Source organism: Panthera onca, chromosome E2 (assembly GCF_046562875.1).
Source record: "Panthera onca isolate mPanOnc1 chromosome E2, mPanOnc1 haplotype 2, whole genome shotgun sequence".
In the NCBI taxonomy this organism is placed as follows: Eukaryota; Metazoa; Chordata; class Mammalia; order Carnivora; family Felidae; genus Panthera; species Panthera onca.
Window position 1 is genome coordinate 52,014,726 of NC_138353.1, and position 19,163 is coordinate 52,033,888.

Sequence of the window (19,163 nt, forward strand, 5' to 3'; positions counted from 1 at the left end):
ATGCTCTGTCTCTGTCTCAAAAATAAATAAACATGAAAAAAAATTTTTTTTAAGTTTTATATATCTTTTTAAGTTGTATTTTACATATGTTTTTAAGTTTCTATGTATTTTTAAGTTGTATATATGTTTGTAAGTTGTATTTTCCATACAGTAAAATTTACCCTTTTAATAATATGGTTCCATGAGTTCTGACAAACACACAGTCATGGAGTCACCACTGTCAAGACAGAGAGCAGTTTCCTTTCCCCTCAAATTTCCCCTGTGCCCCTTTGGAATAATTCCCACCTCTACCCCGAGCCCCTGGCAACCATTGATTTTTTTTCTGTCCCTGGAGTTTTGCCTTTTCCAGAATGTTATATAAATGCAAGTATTCCGTATGCAGCTTTTTGAATTTGGTTTCTTTCACATAGCATGACGCATCTATTGGTTATCTGTTGCTGTTAAATTACTCCCAAAACTTAGTGACTTAAAACAGCAAACATTTATCACCTTACGCTATTAGTTTTCTGTTGCTATTGTAATAAATTACCACAAATGTATTGCCTTCAAACAACATGTATCCAAGGTGCAGGAATATATATTCCTATCAGCTTTTATAACATTATTAACAGTAAAATAATATTATAAATCTGCTGATTTCATTGGTTGGAAATATCTTATTTTAATGATTGCTATGAGAGGATTTAAAAAAAAATTTTTTTTACATTTATTTATTTTTGAGGAACAGAGTGAGACAAAGCATGAGCGGGGGAGGGGCAGAGAGAGAAGGAGACACAGAATCCGAAGCAGGCTCCAGGCTCTGAGCAAGCAGTCAGCACACACCCTGATGCGGGGCTCGAACCCACAAACTGTGAGATCATGACCTGAGCCGAAGTCGGCCGCTGAACCGACTGAGCCACCCAGGCGCCCCTACGAGAGGATTTTAGCATGTTAAATCTTGTACTGGTTATTTGTAATCTAGTTTTATAAAGTTTTTAATGTCTCCATCAATATTTCTATTCGACTCTGAGAATGTGTTTAACTTGACCCCACTATTCACGATAGGTCAAATAAGGGAGAAGGTAGAGGTGGGGAGACCTCATATGGGCTATTGCAGTGGCCAGAGCTGAAGACAGTGATCGTCTTAGCTCGACTTCCCTAGAAATCAAGCCTGGGTTGGGCGTGCTTGTTCAGATGACTTACTGGGGGAGTGTTCTCAGAAGAAGACAGGGAGGGAAACAGATTATGTTCAACTGGAGTCTAGCTTCAGCCTGATCCCACAGGTTCCTGGAGAAGGACTCACACTAGAATTAGTTTCTCTTGTTAGCAGAGCATCTGGGTCTGGGATGTGAGTTTACAGATGTGATGATGCCCATTGGTCAAGGACAATTCTCTAGAGAAGTCCCTGCTCTCAGCAGTGGAAAATGGATACACTGGACCCATAACTGAGATCTAGACAACATCTTGATGCTTCCTCCATTGGAAATGTAGGGAATTGGCAAAATATTAATAGTCCAAAGAGTCTAGAGATGTTGGTGTTGACTAGTCTTAGAGACTAAGGGTTTTCTAAGTGTTACTCATCGGGTGACCAGTTAGAGGGTATCACCCACTGTAGAAACAAGGACATCGGAAGGGGGGAAGAACTGAGGAGAGATGATGAAGAGTTTAGATTTGGGGTGGGTAGAATGGGATTCTGGAACCTGGGAGGAATATGGGTGCTGGAGCTGTGGGTGTGAAGTTCATCTGTATAGACACGTCGTTAGGAGTCCCTGGCTGGAAGACGCAGAAGATGGGGCAGTGGTGGCATCGGGAGGAAGTCCATTTCAACAGAGGGGAAGTTGTTGGGTTTCTTGTTTGCAAAGCCATTACTCTTCAGCCAGCCTTGAGAGGTTCTGGACAGTGATGGGAAAGCATTCAGTCGGTTTGGTGATAAGAAGTGGGTTTGGGGCAAGGAAAAGAGATGATGAGTGGAGGTAAATATTTTAAAACTAGCGCCCACAAATGGGAAGAGAGAAGCTAGAGCGACTTGAAAGAGCCCCCGTGTCAAGTAGACAATTTCCTCATTCCAGCCTTCTCCCTCCTGTCTTTCCTCCTTTCTTCCTTTTTCTTCTCTACACTTTCTTTCCTCTTTTCCCCATTTTCCCTTTACTGATGGTCAGAAAAGTCTGATTAGCCTGAAAGGCAGCAAGAATGAGCCAGTGGAGACGGAATGATTGAAAAGGCCAGGAACAGAGGGTATACTCAATGGATGGGACGCTTGAAAGGTTGTACACCTGAAACCAATGTGATAGGTCAGTAATACCAAAATTAGAAAAAAAAATAAGGAGGGGTATGAGAGGAAAACTTAGAGATCAGCTGTCTGAAAGCCAGTTAGTGAGAGCCTTTGCCCTGGGACCCCCTCTTTCCAGTATGAAGTATCACTTAAGGCTACTCTGGCTAGAAACCTTGGCCTGTCATTGCTTCCACTGATGACACACAGCATACCCACCCGTAAATCATTGGAATGCCACTCTCCTTACCATTGAGCAGTCATTTTCTGGCCCAAATGAAGACGTTAGTCCTAATGGATGGGAGTGCTGTTTTGTCAGCATTCCCAGCAGGCACAGAGAATGCCAGGGTCCCCTCCACAGAGAGGGTGGGGCTCTTCTCTGTGGGTAGATTAGAGCCACAGAGAGGAAGCACACCCCTTTCATTGGAATCTTCCATTCAGTACCCTGAAGACCTCTCCTGTCCTCACTCACCCCTCACAGACCAGAATCCACCAAAGAAGAAAAAAGAATCAGTCCCAGAGTGCTGACTAACAGCATCAGCTTTGGAATTGGAATGGTCCTATTTTTGTTTCCATTCTATCTTTATAGTTTGAACTTTCCTTTTGATATTCTGTAAATATTCATCATCTCAGAGCCTTTTGAATTGCAATGGCTTTTAGTCAAAACTGAGCAAAATGTGCCATTTGAATAATAAAAACCTCATTAAAGTGAGGCAAAAGAAATTCTTTTCCTTTTGTACAAGCCAATTAAGTGTCTTTACAATTAAGAAAAGTCTAACACTTTATAGTTCCATATTCCATAAGCCGGTTTTTAATTAATGGAGGTGACAAGTTTTAGGTACAGGGTACATATTTCGCCTCTGGTGTTGTGCAATTAACATTAATGAAGAGCATTAAAATTTGGTAAAAGAGGAGAGGATTTCCCATGTCCTCTGTGTATTCACGCCTCCAGGCGGAGGTCTTTGGTAGCAGGTTTCTTGATGTGTTTTGAATTTCCTTGAGAAAATGTGCAGGCGAGGGTAAAGTTACCTAGAGGGGGCCTTGTAGTTATCAAGATGTATGGTGTCAAAATTCCGAATGCCCAGGCCTATCTTAAAGACATGGAAACGCTGCAAAAATCACCTTTGAAGAATTATATTTTCTCCGGTGGATAGAAGGTAAGGGTATAGAGGCAAGGGGTGTAATAATGATTTAACCTGGCGTGTACCTTACACGATACTGGGATTTTGCTCATCAGAACCTTGGGAGGAATGTATGCTGCTGTTCTAAGTTTGCAGGGGGAGGAAACGGGTTTACAGAGGTTAATTAATTAACCGACCACAAGTCAGGAAAGTATAATAACATGGCTGGGCTAGAATTTCTGTCTGTCCATTTAAGGAAGCTTATCTAAGAAAGAAGGTATTGTGCATTAACTCTGAAGTCAGACGATCTTTTGATTTTGTTTTGTTTTGTTCTTATTCATATATTTGTTTCTTTATTGTTTTAGCTGTTTCTGACTCTTATTTTGACCATAGGATAGTTGTTTCTAATCCCTGTTTTCCTATTTGTGAAATGACGACAATCATTTTAATTACTACCAGTGATAATAATTCCTGTCATCTAAGTTCTTATGTACACAAACTATCAATAAGTGCTCAACCCACACTCAGCACTCAAAGAGAAAAAAGAAAAATAAAGTATCAGCAACTCTGAAAAAGTGAACCAAATATTTGAGATGAAAATGGAAAGGCATTCACATATAAGTCATATGTTCACTTGGCCCATTTTCCTTTTCTCTCTCATAAAGTTTTTTCCTACAGTCTTGCCTTATTACAACATATGGGTTCTTCTGGTTACAAATGAGTAGATTCTGTTTTGATTTGAAATAGGCTCTGATGAATGTTGTAGGTAGACCAGATGCCTCAAAGCATTTTCTGTCCACCTCTTAAGAGACTAATGGGACTGTTGGGGGAGTTGTACATTGATAACTGTGGTGGGTACCATATGTGGAAAACATGTGATCCCACCCAAATACAGCTGACCCCAACCACATCACCACTTTTAGGTCTTAGGTAGGTGATGTGGGTTGGAAATGTATCAGGTAACAGAACGTATATGACAGTTTCTCAACCAGACTTAGATTGCCTAGTGGCAGTGAGATTTACATAAATACTTTGTTTTTAAGATTTATTTATTTTGAGAGAGAGAGAGAGAGAGTGTTTGTGCATGTGAGTGGGGAAGGGGCAGGGAGAGAGGGACAGAGAGAGAATCCTAAGCAGGCTCTGCATTGTCAGTGTGGAGCCCAGCAGGGGCTCAAACTCATGAACCGAACCATGAGATCATGACCTGATCTGAAACCAAGAGCTGGATGCTCAACTGGCTGAGTTACCCGGGCACCAGTGTGTAAATACCTTTTAAGAAACAGTTAGTTAATTGTTTTTTTCTTTAGTGATAAATTCTTTCTTTCTTCCAAGCATTTAGTATCAATTCTTAATGAAATTATTACCATTGACATCATTAACAATATCATTAATATTATGAATAAGTAATGAACTAATAGCAATTCTTTGCAAACTCTTCCAAAAAATAGGATAAGAAGAAAAACTTCTCAACTCACTGTATAAGGCCATTATTACTCTGATTTGAAAACCAGATAAAGGTATCACAAGAAGATTATAGGCCAGTAATCACGTAGGAATATGGTTGTAAAAATATTCAACAAAATATTAACAAACCAAATGCAGCAATATATAAGACGGATTATATACCATGGTGAGGTGTGATTTATCCAAGGAGTTCTAGGTTTGTTTAACATCTGAAAGTCAGTGTAGTACATCATATCAGTGAAATAAAAGATATGCCAATAGACACAAAAGGAGCGTTTGGAAAATTCGAACACCGTTTCTGGATCAAAACACTCAACAGGCTTGGATTACAAGGGCATTACCTCAACCTGATACAGGCATCTACAAAAAATATCCACACCTAACCTTCTACTTAATGCTATAAGATTGGATACTTTATCTTTTTTTTTATCATCCATTTTAATTTTATTTGCATCGTTTAATTGTCTTTAATTTATTTTTTAATTTAATTTTTAATTTGTTTTAAATTTACATCCAGATTAGCATATAATGCAACAGTGATTTCAGGAGTAGATTCCTTAGTGCCCCTTATCCATTTAGCACATTCCCCTCCCACCACCCCTCCAGGAACCCTCAGTTTGTTCTCCATATTTATGAGTCTCTTCTGTTTTGTCCCCCTCTTGTTTTTATAATATTTTTGTTTCCCTTCCCTTATGTTCATCTGTTTTGTCTCTTAAAGTCCTCATATGAGTGAAGTCATACGATTTTTGTCTTTCTCTGACTAATTTCACTTAGCATAATACCCTCCAGTTCCATCCATGTAGTTGTAAATGGCAAGATTTCATTGTTTTTGATTGCTGAGTAATACTCCATTGGGTATATATACACCACATTTTCTTTATCCATTCATCCATTGATGGACATTTGGGCTCTTTCCGTACTTTGGCTATTGTTGATAGTACTGCTATAAACATGGGGGTGCATGTGTCCCTTTGAAACAGCACACCTGCATCCCGTGGATAAATGCCTCGTAGTGCAGTTGTTGGGTCGGAGGGTAGTTCTGTTTTTAGTTTTTTGAGGAACCTCCATACTGTTTTCCAGAGTGGCTGCACCAGCTTGCATTGCCACCAACAATGCAAAAGGGATCCTCTTTCTCCCCATCCTTGCCAACATCTTTTGTTGCCTGAGTTGTAAATGTTAGCCATTCTGACAGGTGTAAGGTGGTATCTCATTGTGGTTTTGATTTGTATTTCCCTGATGATGAGTAACGTTGAACATTTTGTCATGTGTTGGTTGGCCATCTGGATGTCTTCCTTGGAGAAGTGTCTATTCATGTCTTTTGCCCATTTCTTTGCTGGATTATTTGTTCTTTGGGTGTTGAGTTTGATACGTTGTTTGTAGATTTTGGATACTAACCCTTTATCTGTTACGTCATTTGCAAGTATCTTCTCCCATTCTGTCGGTTGCCTTTTAGTTTTGCTGCTTGTTTCCTTCGCTGTACAGAATCTTTTTATTTTGATGAGGTCCCAATAGTTCATTTTTGCTTTCGTTTCCCTTGCCTCCAGAGACATCTTGAGTAAAAAGTTGCTGCGGGCAAGATCAAAGAGGTTTTTTGGCTGCTTTCTCCTCAAGGATTTTGATGGCTTCCTGTCTTACATTGAGGTCTTTCATCCATTTTGAGTTTATCTTTGTGTATGATGTAAGAAAGGGGTCCAGGTTCATTCTTCTGCATGTCACTGTCCAGTTTTGCCAGCACCACTTGCTGAAGAGACTGTCTTTATTCCATTGGATATTCTTTCCTACTTTGTTAAAGATTAGTTGGCCGTGTGTTTGTGGGTCCCTTTCTGGGTTCTCTATTGTGTTCCATTGATCTGAGTGTCTGTTCTTGTGCCAGTACCATTCTGTCTTGATAATTAGTGCTTTGTAGTAGAGGCTGAAGTCTGGGATTGTGATGCTTCCTGCTTTGGTTTTCTTTTTCAAGATCACTTTGGCTATTTGGGGTCTTTTCTGGTTCCATACAAGTTTTAGGATTATTTGTTCTAGCTCTGTAAAGAATGCTCCTGTTACTTTGATAGGGATTGCATTGAGTATTTAGATTGCTTTGGGTAGTATTGACATTTTAACAATATTTGTTCTTCCTATCCAGGAGCATGGAATCTTTTTCCATTTTTTTTTTTTTTTTGTGTGTCTTCTTCAATTTTTTCCATAAGCTTTCTATAGTTTTCAATGTATAGATTTTTCACTTCTTTGGTTACATTTATTCCTAGGTATTTTATGGTTTTTTCGTGCAACTGTAAATGGGATCGATTCCTTGATTTCTCTTTCTGTTGCTTCATTGTTGGTGTATAGGAATGCAACCAATTTGTGTGCATTGATTTTATATGCTGCAACTTTGCTGAATTCATGAATCAATTCTAGAAGTTTTTGGTGGAATCTTTTGGGTTTTCCATGTAGAGTATCATGTCATCTGAGAAGAGTGAATGTTTGATCTTCTGTTGGCCGATTTGGATGCCTTTTATTTCTTTGTGTTGTCTGATTGCAGAGGCTAAGACTTCCAATACTATGTTGAGTAACAGTGGCGAGAGTGGACATGCCTGTCTTGTTCCTGACCTTAGGGGAAAGCTCTCAGGTTTTCTCCATTGAGGAGGATATTAGCTTTGGGTGTTTCATGTATGGCTTTTATGATCTCAAGGTATGCTCTTTCTATCCCTACTTTCTTGAGGGTTTTTATCAAGAAAGGATGCTGTATTTTGTCAAATGCTTTCTTTTCATCTATTGAGAGGATCATATGGTTCTTGTCCTTCCTTTTATTGATGTGATGAATCACGGTAATTATTTTGCCGATATTGAACCAGCCCTGCATCCCAGGTATATATCCCACCTGCTTGTGGTGAATAATTTTTTCAACAAATTGTTGGATCCGGTTGGCTAATATCTTGTTGAGGATTTTTGCATCCATGTTCATCAGGGAAATTGGTCTCTAGTTCTCCTTTTTAGTGGGGTCTCTGTCTGGTTTTGGAATCATGGTAATGCTGGCTTCATAGAAAGAGTTTGGAAGTTTTCCTTACATTTCTATTTTTTGGAACAGTTTCAAGAGAATAGGTGTTAACTCTTCCTTAAATGTTTGGTAGAATTCCCCTGGAAACCCATCTGGCCCTGGACTCTTGTTTTTTGGTAGATTTTTTATTACTAATTTGATTTCCTGACTGGTTATGGGTCTGTTCAAATTTTCTATTTCTTCCTGTTTCAGTTTTGGTAGTGTATATATTTCTAGGAATTTGTCCGTTTCTTCCAGGTTACCCATTTTATTGGCATATAATTGCTCATAATATTTTCTTATTATTTTTATTTCTGTTGTGTTGGTTGTGATCTCTCCTCTTTCATTCTTGATTTTATTTATTTGGGTCCTTTCCTTTTTCTTCTTGATCAAACTGTCTAGTGGTTTATCAATTTTGTTAATTCTTTCAAACAACCAGCTTCTGGTTTCATTGATCTATTCTACTGTTTGTTTTGTTGTTGTTGTTGTTGTTGTTGTTGTTTGATAGCATTAATTTCTGCTTTAGTCTTTATTATTTCCTATCTTCTGCTGGTTCTGGGTTTTATTTGCTGTTCTTTTTCCAGCTCCTTAAGGCGTAAGGTTAGGTTGTGTATCTGAGATCCTTCTTCTTTCTTTAGGAAGGCCTGGATTGCTGTATACTTTCCTCTAATGACTGCCTTTGCTGTGTCCCAGAGGTTTTGGGTTGTGGTGTTATCATTTTCATTGACTTCCATATACTTTTTAATTTCCTCTTTAACTGCTTGGTTAGCCCATTCATTCTATAGTAGGATGTTCTTCAGTCTCCAAGTATTTATTACTTTTCCAAATTTTTTTACTTGTGGTTCATTTCCAGTTTCATAGTATTGTGGTCTGAAAATATGCAAGGTATGATCTCCATCTTTTTGTACTTACATAGGGCTGATTTGTGTCTCAGTATATGGTCTATTCTGGGGAACGTTCCATGTGCACTGGAGAAGAATGTGTATTCTGCTACTTTATGGTGAAATGTTCTGAATATATCTGTTAGGTCCATCTGGTCCAGTGTGTCATTCAAAGCTATTGTTTCCTTGTTGATTTTTTGATTAGATGATCTGTCCATTGCTGCGAGTGGGGTGTTGAAGTCTCCTACTATTAGGGTATTACTGTCGATGAGTTTCTTGATGTTTGTGATTAATTGATTCATACATTTGGGTGCCATCAAATTTGGTGCATAAATGTTTACAATTGTTAGGTCTTCTTGGTGGAGAGACCCATTGATTATGATATAATGCCCTTCTGCATCTCTTGATACAGTCTTTATTTTAAAGTCTAGATTGTCTGATATAAGTATGGCTATTTCGGCTTTCTTTTGTTGAGCATTAGCATGATAGATGGTTCTCCGTCCCCTTATTTTCAATATGAAGGTGTCTTTTGGTCTAAAGTGGGTCTCTTGTAAACAGCATATAGATGGATCTTGTTTTCTTATCCATTCTGTTACCCTGTGTCTTTTGATTGGAGCATTGAGTCCATTGATGTTTAGAGTGAGTACTGAAAGATCTGAATTTATTGCCATTATGATGCTTGTAGAATTGGACTTTCTGGTGGTGTTCTCTGGTCCTTTCTCATCTGTTGTTGCTTTTGGTATTTATTTATTTATATATATATTTTCATCTTTTCTCCCCTCAGAAAGTCCCCCTTAAAATTTCTTGCAGGGCTGGTTTAGTGGTCACAAACTCCTTTAATTTTTGTTTGTCTAGGAAGCTTTTTATCTCTCCTATTTCGAATGACAGCCTTGCTGGATAAAGAATTCTTAGCTGCATATTTTTCTGATTCAGCACACTGAATATATCCAGCCACTCCTTTTTGGCCTGCCAAGTTTCTGTGGATAGGTCTGCTGCAAACCTGATCTGTCTTCCCTTGTATGTTAGGGACTTTTTTTCCCTTGCTGCTTTCATGATTCTCTCCTTGCCTGAGTATTTTGTGAATTTGACTATGATATGCCTTGTTGATGGTTGGTTTTTGTTGAATCTAATGGGAGTCCTCTGTGCTTCCTGGATTTTGATGTCTGTGTCTTTCCCCAGGTTAGGAAAGTTTTCTGCTATGATTTGCTCACATAACCCTTCTACCCCTATTTCCCTCTCTTCCTCTTCTGGGACCCCTGTGATTCTCATGTTGTTCCTTTTTAATGAGTCACTGATTTCTCTATTTCTTAAATCGTTCTCTTTTGCCTTAATCTCCCTCTTTTTTTGTGCTTTTTTATTCTCTATAAGTTTGTCCTCTGTATCGCCGATTCTCTGTTCTGCCTCTTCCGTCTTTGCCGCTGCTGCATCCATCCATGATTGCAGCTCAGTTATGGCATTTGTAATTTCATTCTGGGTATTTTTTATTTCTTTTATCTCTGCAGAAAGGGATTCTAATATATTTTCGACTCCAGCTAGTATTCTTATTATCGTGATTCTAAATTCTGGTTCAGACAGCTTGCTTGTATCTGTGTTGGTTAAATCCCCGTCTGTCATTTCTTTGTGCTCTTTCTTTTGGGATAAATTGCTTCGTTTTGTCATTTTGAATGGAGAAAAGTTATTAATGAGGTAGAAAAATGCAATTAAAGTATTAAAATTAAAAAAAGTATTAAAATCAAAAATTAAACACACACACACACACACACACACACACACCCCAAAAATCGAATATATGATGCTACATGCTAGGTGTGTTTTGGTCTGGGTGTTGAAAGTCGTTTGACAGATTAGAGAAAAAAAAAAGGGTGGGAGAAAAAAAAAAGGAAATTGAGAATTTGAAAAAAATGAATACACTGAAGTAGACTAAAATGAGATGATGGGGGTAAAACACAATTTGAAGAAATATACACAAAAGTAAAGAATATAGTAGGACAAAAATTAAAAATGTTTTTAATCAAAATTAAAAATAAATATGAATTTTTTCTTTTTCTGTATTTAAGAAAAAAGAAAAGAAACGAAAAAGAGAAAAAAGATAAAAGATATTTGAAAATTTGAAAAAGTCAATACACTGTAGTAGACTAAAATAAAATGATGGAAATAAGTTAGAATTTGAAAAAAATTACATAAAAGGAAAACACATAGTAACGAAAATGAAATAAGAATATTTTTAATAGAAATTGAAAGTAAAAATGAAGTTTTTCTATTTCTGCTTTCAAGAAAAAGAAAACAAACAAAAGAAAAAAATGAAAAAAAGAATAAATGGAAATTGTTAGAAAATTTGAAAAGGTGAATACACTGAAGTAGACTAAAATAAAATGATGGAAGTAAAGTAGAATTTGAAAAAATTTACACAAAAGTAAAAATATAGTAATAAAAATTAAAGATATTTTTAATAAAAATGGAAAATAAAAATGAATTTTTTCTCTTTCTGTATTCAAGTAAAAGAAAAGACTTGTGGAAGAGAAAAAGAAAAAACAAAAAATAAAGAAAATTGAATAGATGAACCTGCTAACAGATTGAAGTAGGACTCAAATTGGTTTGTTTTCCCCTAGAAGTCATTCTATGTAGTTCTGTATTGTCCATAAATTAAGCCAGCGGTGAGACTTGTGTTCTTGAAGAGCTAAGTTGGCCCAGTTGGACGGGGCTCAGTGTAACAGCTCTGCTCTCCACTAGAGGGTGCTGCTAGCCTACTGGGGTGGATTGTCGCAGTGCTCGTTGGTGTGCATGGGCAGGAGAGGTGTAAATGGCGCCACCCAGCTACCCAGTCTCTTCTCCCGGATAAGCAATCGCGCCCCTGTCCTCTGTCTTCAGCTCTCGTCCACTTCCTGCTTCTTCACTCTCTGTGACCAGGCCCCAGGCAGTACCTCTCTCCCACGTTTTGTCTCAGATGTGGCTGTTTTCCCCAGTCCCTTACTTCGGAAGGACTGCGGCTTTGGCCCCTTTCACCCCTCTGCGGGAGGGTCTCACCGAGCAATGGCCAAATGAGCATTTGCCGAATATCGGCTGCACCCAGGAACGCCTGCTGGACCCTGTTGTTGTCAGTGCCCCGAGACCATGGCCAGGTACCAGCCCGCCCCAGAAAAAGTTCGCGAGACAGTGTAGCAGCAGCGTCTCAGGGATTGTGGAAAATCACAACACACATCTGGCACCAGGCTTGACTCTTAACAATCTTGCCCCAGCACCAGTGAATGTGGCCGCCTTCCAGGGTCTGCTGGGACCAGGTGGCTTCAACAGTCTCTACCGGATGTCTTTCCAGCAGTGGAACCGCTTTTCCCCGTGTGGCCCGACAACCTCCCAGACCCCACTCTGTTCCTGGGGATTCACCCTTGCCACCAGAGCACCGCCAGCTATTGAGCGGCAGAGTTATAGCCTTTGCGCTCCCCTTGTTTACAGTCTTAATGGAATTTAAACCCTCTCCTTTCTCCTTTCTCCTTTCTCCTTTCTCCTTTCTCCTTTCTCCTTTCTCCTTTCTCCTTTCTCCTTTCTCCTTTCTCCCTTTTTAGTTTAGTCCCTGCGGCTGTTTCCAATTTGCCACTTTCTCTCCAGCTGCTTTTGGGGTGGGGTGCTTTTCCCGTATTCTCCCCCCCACAAGTCTCCATCCTCTCTCTGCCCGCAAAAACGGTTCCTTTCCTTTCGCGGCTTCTAGCTGCCCAAGTTCAGTTCTCCGTGCCGGGAACCTGCTGAATTCTGTGGTTCAGGTTGTGCAGATTGTTGTGTTAATCCTCCAATCAGTTTTCTAGGTGTGTAGGATGGTTTAGTGTTGCATTGTTTAATTTTTAAAAGATATTACAATTGTGTTGTACAGACAAGTTACATGTGTACATCAATTTAATGTTTATATTGTTCTTTATTACCTTCTACATACCCATTACTATTTGAAATTAGTTTCTATCTTTTACTCAGAAGTGTTGGCAGCAAATCGTCTTCTTATTGGTTTATCTGAAAATGTCTTTATTTATCCTTACTTTTTGGTGGGAACATTCTGTAGGTATACAATTCTAGGTTGGTAGTTACAGTCTTTGAGCAATTTAAAAATATCATTACATTTATTTTTGTCTTTCCTCATTTCCATTGAAATGTCATCTGCCAATCTTATTCTTTGCTTTATTGAAACCAATGTGTCTTGTTTTCTCTAGGGCCTTTTCAATTTCTTTCCCCTTGTTTTTGATTTTAGCTGTTTATTCTGTAATGTGCTTAAAAGATGTTGCCTTTGTATTTATCCTATTTGTGCTTTGCTGTGTTCATTGCATCTGTGGATTGTTATTTTCTCTTTTCTTCTACAAACATCTACCACATGCTTCTTAAGCTCTGGTCTATAATTTTCTTTTTATTGCATTGTTATTTCTCTGTCTCTCTTTCTCTCCATGTATCTATGTTTCATTTTTGTATTTTCTGTAAGTCTGTGTTTAATTTTGATTGTTTAGTGTTCTGTGTCCAGTATATTTAAACACATATATTAATATATTAATCTCAGATATTGCATCTTTTCCAATTCCAGACAGTTCTTTTTATTATTTTTCAAAATTAAAATCTCTAGTGAAATTCAGAATCTTTACATTGACCTTTCTTTAATTTTATTTTTTATTAAAAAAAATTTTTAAAAAATTTTTTTTAATTTTATTTTTTATTTTTAAAAATTTACATCCAAATTAGTTAGCATATAGTGCAACAATGATTTCAGGAGTAGATTCCTTAGTGTCCCTTATCCATTTAGCCCATCACTGCTCCCATAATCCCTCCAGTAACCCTCAGTTTCTTCTCCATATTTATGAGTCTCTTCTGTTTTGTTCCCCTCCCTATTTTTATACTATTTTTGTTTCCCTTCCCTTATGTTCATCTGTTTTGTCTCTTAAAGTCCTCATATGAGTGAAGTCCTGTGATTTTTGTCTTTCTCTGATTGACTAATTTCACTCAGCATAATACCCTCCAGTTCCATTCACGTAGTTGCAAACAGCAAGATTTCATTGTTTTTGATTGCCGAGTAATACTCCATTGTATATATATACCACATTTTCTTTATCCATTCACCCATCGGTGGACATTTGGGCTCTTTCCATACTTTGGCTATTGTTGATAGTACTGCTATAAACATAGGGGTGCATGTATCCCTTGGAAACAGCTCACCTGTATCCCATGGGTAAATGTCTAACAGTGCAATTGCTGGGTCGTAGTGTAGTTCTATTTTTAGTTTTTTGAAGAACCTCCATACTGTTTTCCAGAGTGGCTGTACCAGCTTGCATTCCCAAGAATACTTTACCTTTAAGATCTGAAAAGAAAACACGGATATTAAATTTTACCAGTTACATTCCATATTGTGCTGGAAATTCCAGCCAAAGTAATTGGGGTAGGGGGAGACATTCTGATTGGAAAGGAAAGAGTAAAACTATCTTTATTTGTGGGTGAAATGACCTTATGTGTAGAAAATACTAAGAAACCCACATTAAAGTATTAAAACTAATAGATAATTTAAAAAGGACTCAAAAAACTAATCGATAATTTCAGCAAGATTAGAGGATAAAAAATCAATATGCAAAAATCAATTATATTTGTATATACTAGTAACTAACAATTTCCAAATTAAATTAAGAAATCAATGCAAATTGCCATATCATCAGAAAGAATAAAATACTTATGAATACATTTAACAAAAGATGTGATAAATTTCTATTTTGAGAGCTATAAAATATTGTAGAAGGAAATTAAAGACCTAAATGCATATAAAGACATCCCATGTTCATAGATCAAGACGTTTAATATTGTAAAGAGGACAGTATTCTCAAAATTGATCTGTAATTTTGATGTAAACATTACCAAAATTGCAGTTGGCTGTTTTGCCAGAAATTGAAAGCTGATTCTTAACTTTTTATGTGCATGCAAAGGCCCCAGACTAGCCAACCCAAGCTTGAAAAATAACAAAGTTGAAGGACCCTCATTTCCCAGTTTTCAAAATTTACTCCATAGGGGCACCTGGGTGGCTCAGTTGGTTAAGCATCTGACTCTTGATTTTGGCTCAGGTCTAGACTTCAGGGTCTTGAGATCAAGACCTGAGGTGGCTCTGGCTCTGGGCAGACTGAGGAACTTGCTTAATATTCTCACTCTCCCTCCCTAGCCCCCCATGATTCCATAGCTGGTCCTTTATGGTGCAATATCCTTCTCTCTCAACAATAACAATATTTATATATATAAATACATATAACTATATATATGTAAAATGTTTACAACATATATAAAATGTTACATATATATGTATGTTGTTACTACAAAGCATTAGTAATAAAGACTGTAATACTAACATAATAAAAGAATATAACAGAGAGTCCCATAATAAACTCTTACAGGTGGTCAATTGATTTTCCTCAAGGGTGCTGAGACAATTCAATGCAGGCAAGATTAGTCTTTTTAACATACGAAGCTATACTTGGAACGCCCACTTGCCAGAGAATGAAGTTATTGCTTGCATTCACTGTATATCCACGTTAAGCTTCCAGTGGATCATAGATCTAAATGTAGGAGCCAAAGCTAGAACTCTCAGGAGTGAAGATAGAACTGTATCTTTGTGATGTTGGGTTAGGGAATGCTTTCTTAGATATGACCCCTCAAGCACAAGAGGCGAAAGAAAAATACATATAGCTCCTATTTCATCAAACTTAAAACTCAGAAAGAAGATAATTTAAGACATTTTGGGTTCCACCCACCCCTAGAGATAACTACTATTCACACTTTTGGCTGTGCTTCATAAATATTTTGTGTGTGTGTTTGTGTGATCATACAATATTATATCTTTTGTTTTGTAGCATGCATATTTTACAGGGTTGAAGGATCTATCATTTTAATGGCTGTGTAGTATTCTATCATATGCATCCCATGCAAATTCATCACATTATTTCCCAGTTTTATATATCATTTATTTCTATATTTTGCTTTTATATTGTAATTGCAGACGCTGTGGGTAGCCTTGAATAAATGACATTTTAACAATTTTTATTAATATATTAGGATGATTTCCCACCAGCACCACTTCTCTGTGAGGATTTAGGATTTTGATTCATATGATGAAAGGTTTACTTTTATTTTTTTAGATTTTATTATGAAACAAATATAAACACAATGGGAGAAAACAGTATAATAGACCTCCACTTACCCATCCCCACGGCTCACTCATTTCTATTGTCTAGATGTAATTTGACCTCTGAAAGGAATATATTCAAACATTGTATGCCTCTCTCTTTTTTTCTGCTTATTTTTGAAAGAGAGAGAGAGAGAGGGAGAGACAGAGAGAGAAAGAGAATATGGGAGAGGGTCAGAGAGAGAGGAAGACAGAGGATCCTAAACAGGCTCTGTAATGTGGGGCTTGAACTCAGGAACTGAACCGTGAGATCTTGACCTGAGCCGAAGTCGGATGCTTATATGATTGAGCCACCCAGGAACCCCTGTGGGCCTGTTTTTCACAGAGTACTTCCCCCTTGCTGTGCTTACTTAGAACCTATTAAATGCTGGTTCCTGTATTGTTGTTTATATAGCAGATTTTCTCTTTAATTTCTTACATCTGCTTAAGGGCTATTTTGATGTTACAGGTGAAGAAGTGAGGAAGTGGTTAAACTAAGATGCACAGATAAAATTAGATTTTAGACTCTGAGATCCATCCTGGGTGACCAGTTTGCCCAGTATGGTCCCGGTTTCAGCTCTGAAAGTCCTATATCCCAGGAAGCCCCCTGGGTCCCCGCAGCCCACTCCCAGTCCAAGCCCTTTCCCTGCAGAGTGGCTTAGGATGTGACATTGCAGGAGATCCCTTTTCCAGCTGCTGGATCTTGAAGACAGTGAAAGATTGGTTGTTCCCGTCAGGGAATGGGATATCCTTGGTTTTAGAGTGTTTATGTCCGCTTAACGGTGATATTTTATTTTGCAGATCCCTTCATGTGCTTGTGTGCAATGCGGGGGCTTTTGCTCTCCCCTGGAGCCTCACCAAAGACGGCCTGGAGACCACCTTCCAGGTGAATCACCTGGGACACTTCTACCTTGTCCAACTCCTTCAGGATGTCTTGTGCCGCTCAGCTCCTGCCCGAGTAGTTGTGGTCTCCTCAGAATCCCATAGGTGGGTTAGAATCTGATATGTTTGGGTTTTTTTTAAAGGTTTGTTTGTTTGTTTGTTTATGAATGAGAGAGAGCACAACAGCAGGGGAGGAGCATAGAGAGAGGGATACAGAGGACCTGAAGCAGGCTCCTCACTGACAGCGGCAAGCCCGACACGGGGCTCGAACTCAGCCCATCGAGAGATGGTGACCTGAGCCAAAGTTCGATGCTCACCTGACTGAGCTGCCCAGGTGCCCCAGAATCTGCTGTTTTGTTCCCATGGCCCCTTCCTTGTGCCAGCCAGTGTCCCCCCAAGGCTCTCTTCCTGAAAGTAATTTTCAGTAACTCCACTCAGGTGTATTCAACCTGGCTTCCTTAATTTTTTGATGTCTTTCTGTTTTGGAGATTGTGGAGGGGGGTGACATGGGGGTTTTGTCTCCAGCAATGTAGATGGTTTTCACAATTCTACTTCAAGCCCCTCATTGATTTTGCTTCGAGATGGGATAATAATTGATTAAATCTGAATGCCTGACCTTTATTGATTTGTCATTCAACAACTTCAACACCTCACCAGGAAGAATGTGCAGTTATTCCAGCAGGAGAAACAATGCAATTAAAGACCACGAGATGAAATCCAATTGTTTTATAATGAGAAATTAGGGAATTCAATGCCGACATTAGCTGTGTAATTGTAGAAAGGGAAGTACTGTAGTTAGAACATATTAGAAATCTGACCATGCCTCTTTTGGTTAAAATTTCAATTAAAACATCAGATGGCACTTCTCTTCCGTTACCATTAGGAGAATATCCAATTGACTAGAAAGGCGTTTGAAAATTTCATCCTATTTTCAGCGTATTTGTTTCTAGAGTTGGATGAACAACTATTTGTCTAAAGAGAGGTGATCGAAGAAGACAAAGGACTCGCCGGGCGAGGCTAGATTTAATGTGTGGGGTGGGGGAGATTTTCCTGGTGTGGTCAGAAGCATTCACTCTTAGCAAAGTAGCTGGAAAAAAAAATATAGTGTGCAGGGGCCTATTTTTTCCCCCTTCTTCTCCGTCTTAAGTCCTGAAATGTTTTAGTGACCCAGAATGAAGCTTATTTTTTTAATCACGCTTCCATAAAATGTAACCCCTGGGAAGAGAGAGACCAGCCAAGGGTTAGCCTGAACCCTTTATCACTCCCAAACACAGGGGCTTATAGTAGAAGTGACATACTGCAGATAGATTTACTTTTACCATTTTACATTTATGAGGGCTGAAATGAAAGGAAAATGCCCATAATAATCCTCCCCCGTGTTAAAAGACACGAAACATCTAGTAATTAGGTGGTAACAAAATCTGGACATCCTTATCTTTGCAAATCACACCAGGTTCATGGAAAAAAAAAAAAAAAAAGTGGAGTGGCCCTGCTCAGGGGTGGGGGCCGGCGCGGGAGCGCGAGCTCCGGAAATAAATCTGCCAGTCCCAATCATTTGCCAGATGTGGAGGGCACCACGGGATATGTTTAAATGAGCTGGTATTTAATGGGAGATTATGTTGAATTGTAGCTTCTTGCTTCGCTTTGTAAATCTGTATCTCAAATGGTATTTCATGTGCTGCCTTTGTTCTCTCCTTGACTTCGGCGTAATTCGAGCCTACCTTGGAGATCTGAATCTTAATTTCATTTAACAGAGGAATTGGAAGGAAGGGCCTTGGTCTCCTGAATTAGACCCAGTTTAGTTTAGAGACGAGGACTTCCGGAAATGTGTTATCAGGCCCTCTCCTGTCTGGTGATTGGCCCTAGTTTTCTGCTTTCTGGTCATTCTTTGCACATGTTAAGGGCTATTTTTGTGTGTTTTGTGTGTTTTGTGCGCACACGTGCGTGTGTGTGTGTGTGTGTGTTTTACAAAATGCTAATTCCCCCAAGCTGGTTTGTTTATTACACTTGCATGGCCTCCTGTGGTGCCCTAGAGGTAGTGTGAATACTGGGTGCATAGTCCTGGGAAAGCACTCACTCACTGCTCAAGGACCCAGAGCCTTAAACCATGTTGTAAAATGGAAGTGTTGATATCTAATTACCTCCATAAACCTTGGCGGAATCTCTTCGTTGGAGTCAAGACCCCCTGTTAGGGGAAAAATAAAGTCCTATGTTTGCAGAAAATATTATACCAGACTGCCCCCAGGCAAAATATTTATTAGCCTCCCCGTGTCTTCACTGTATTTTAGTTACTTATCTGGAGTCTGAGCGAGTGAATGCAGTTTCTGCATACCTAAAATACATCATATGAAAAGGAGAACTCGACTTCCTTGCTGTGAAAAATTTTCAG

The 19,163-nt window shown here is 38.7% G+C and overlaps 1 protein-coding gene across 1 annotated transcript in view; it reads left to right on the plus strand.

The window, feature by feature from the left end:
- WWOX (WW domain containing oxidoreductase) overlaps positions 1 to 19,163 on the plus strand; it is a 977,838-nt gene that overhangs the window by 276,490 nt on the left and 682,185 nt on the right. The window contains exon 7 of the mRNA XM_060651901.3: positions 16,694 to 16,879. Coding sequence (XP_060507884.1) covers positions 16,694 to 16,879 — 186 coding nt within the window. The remainder of the gene's footprint in view (positions 1 to 16,693; positions 16,880 to 19,163) is intronic.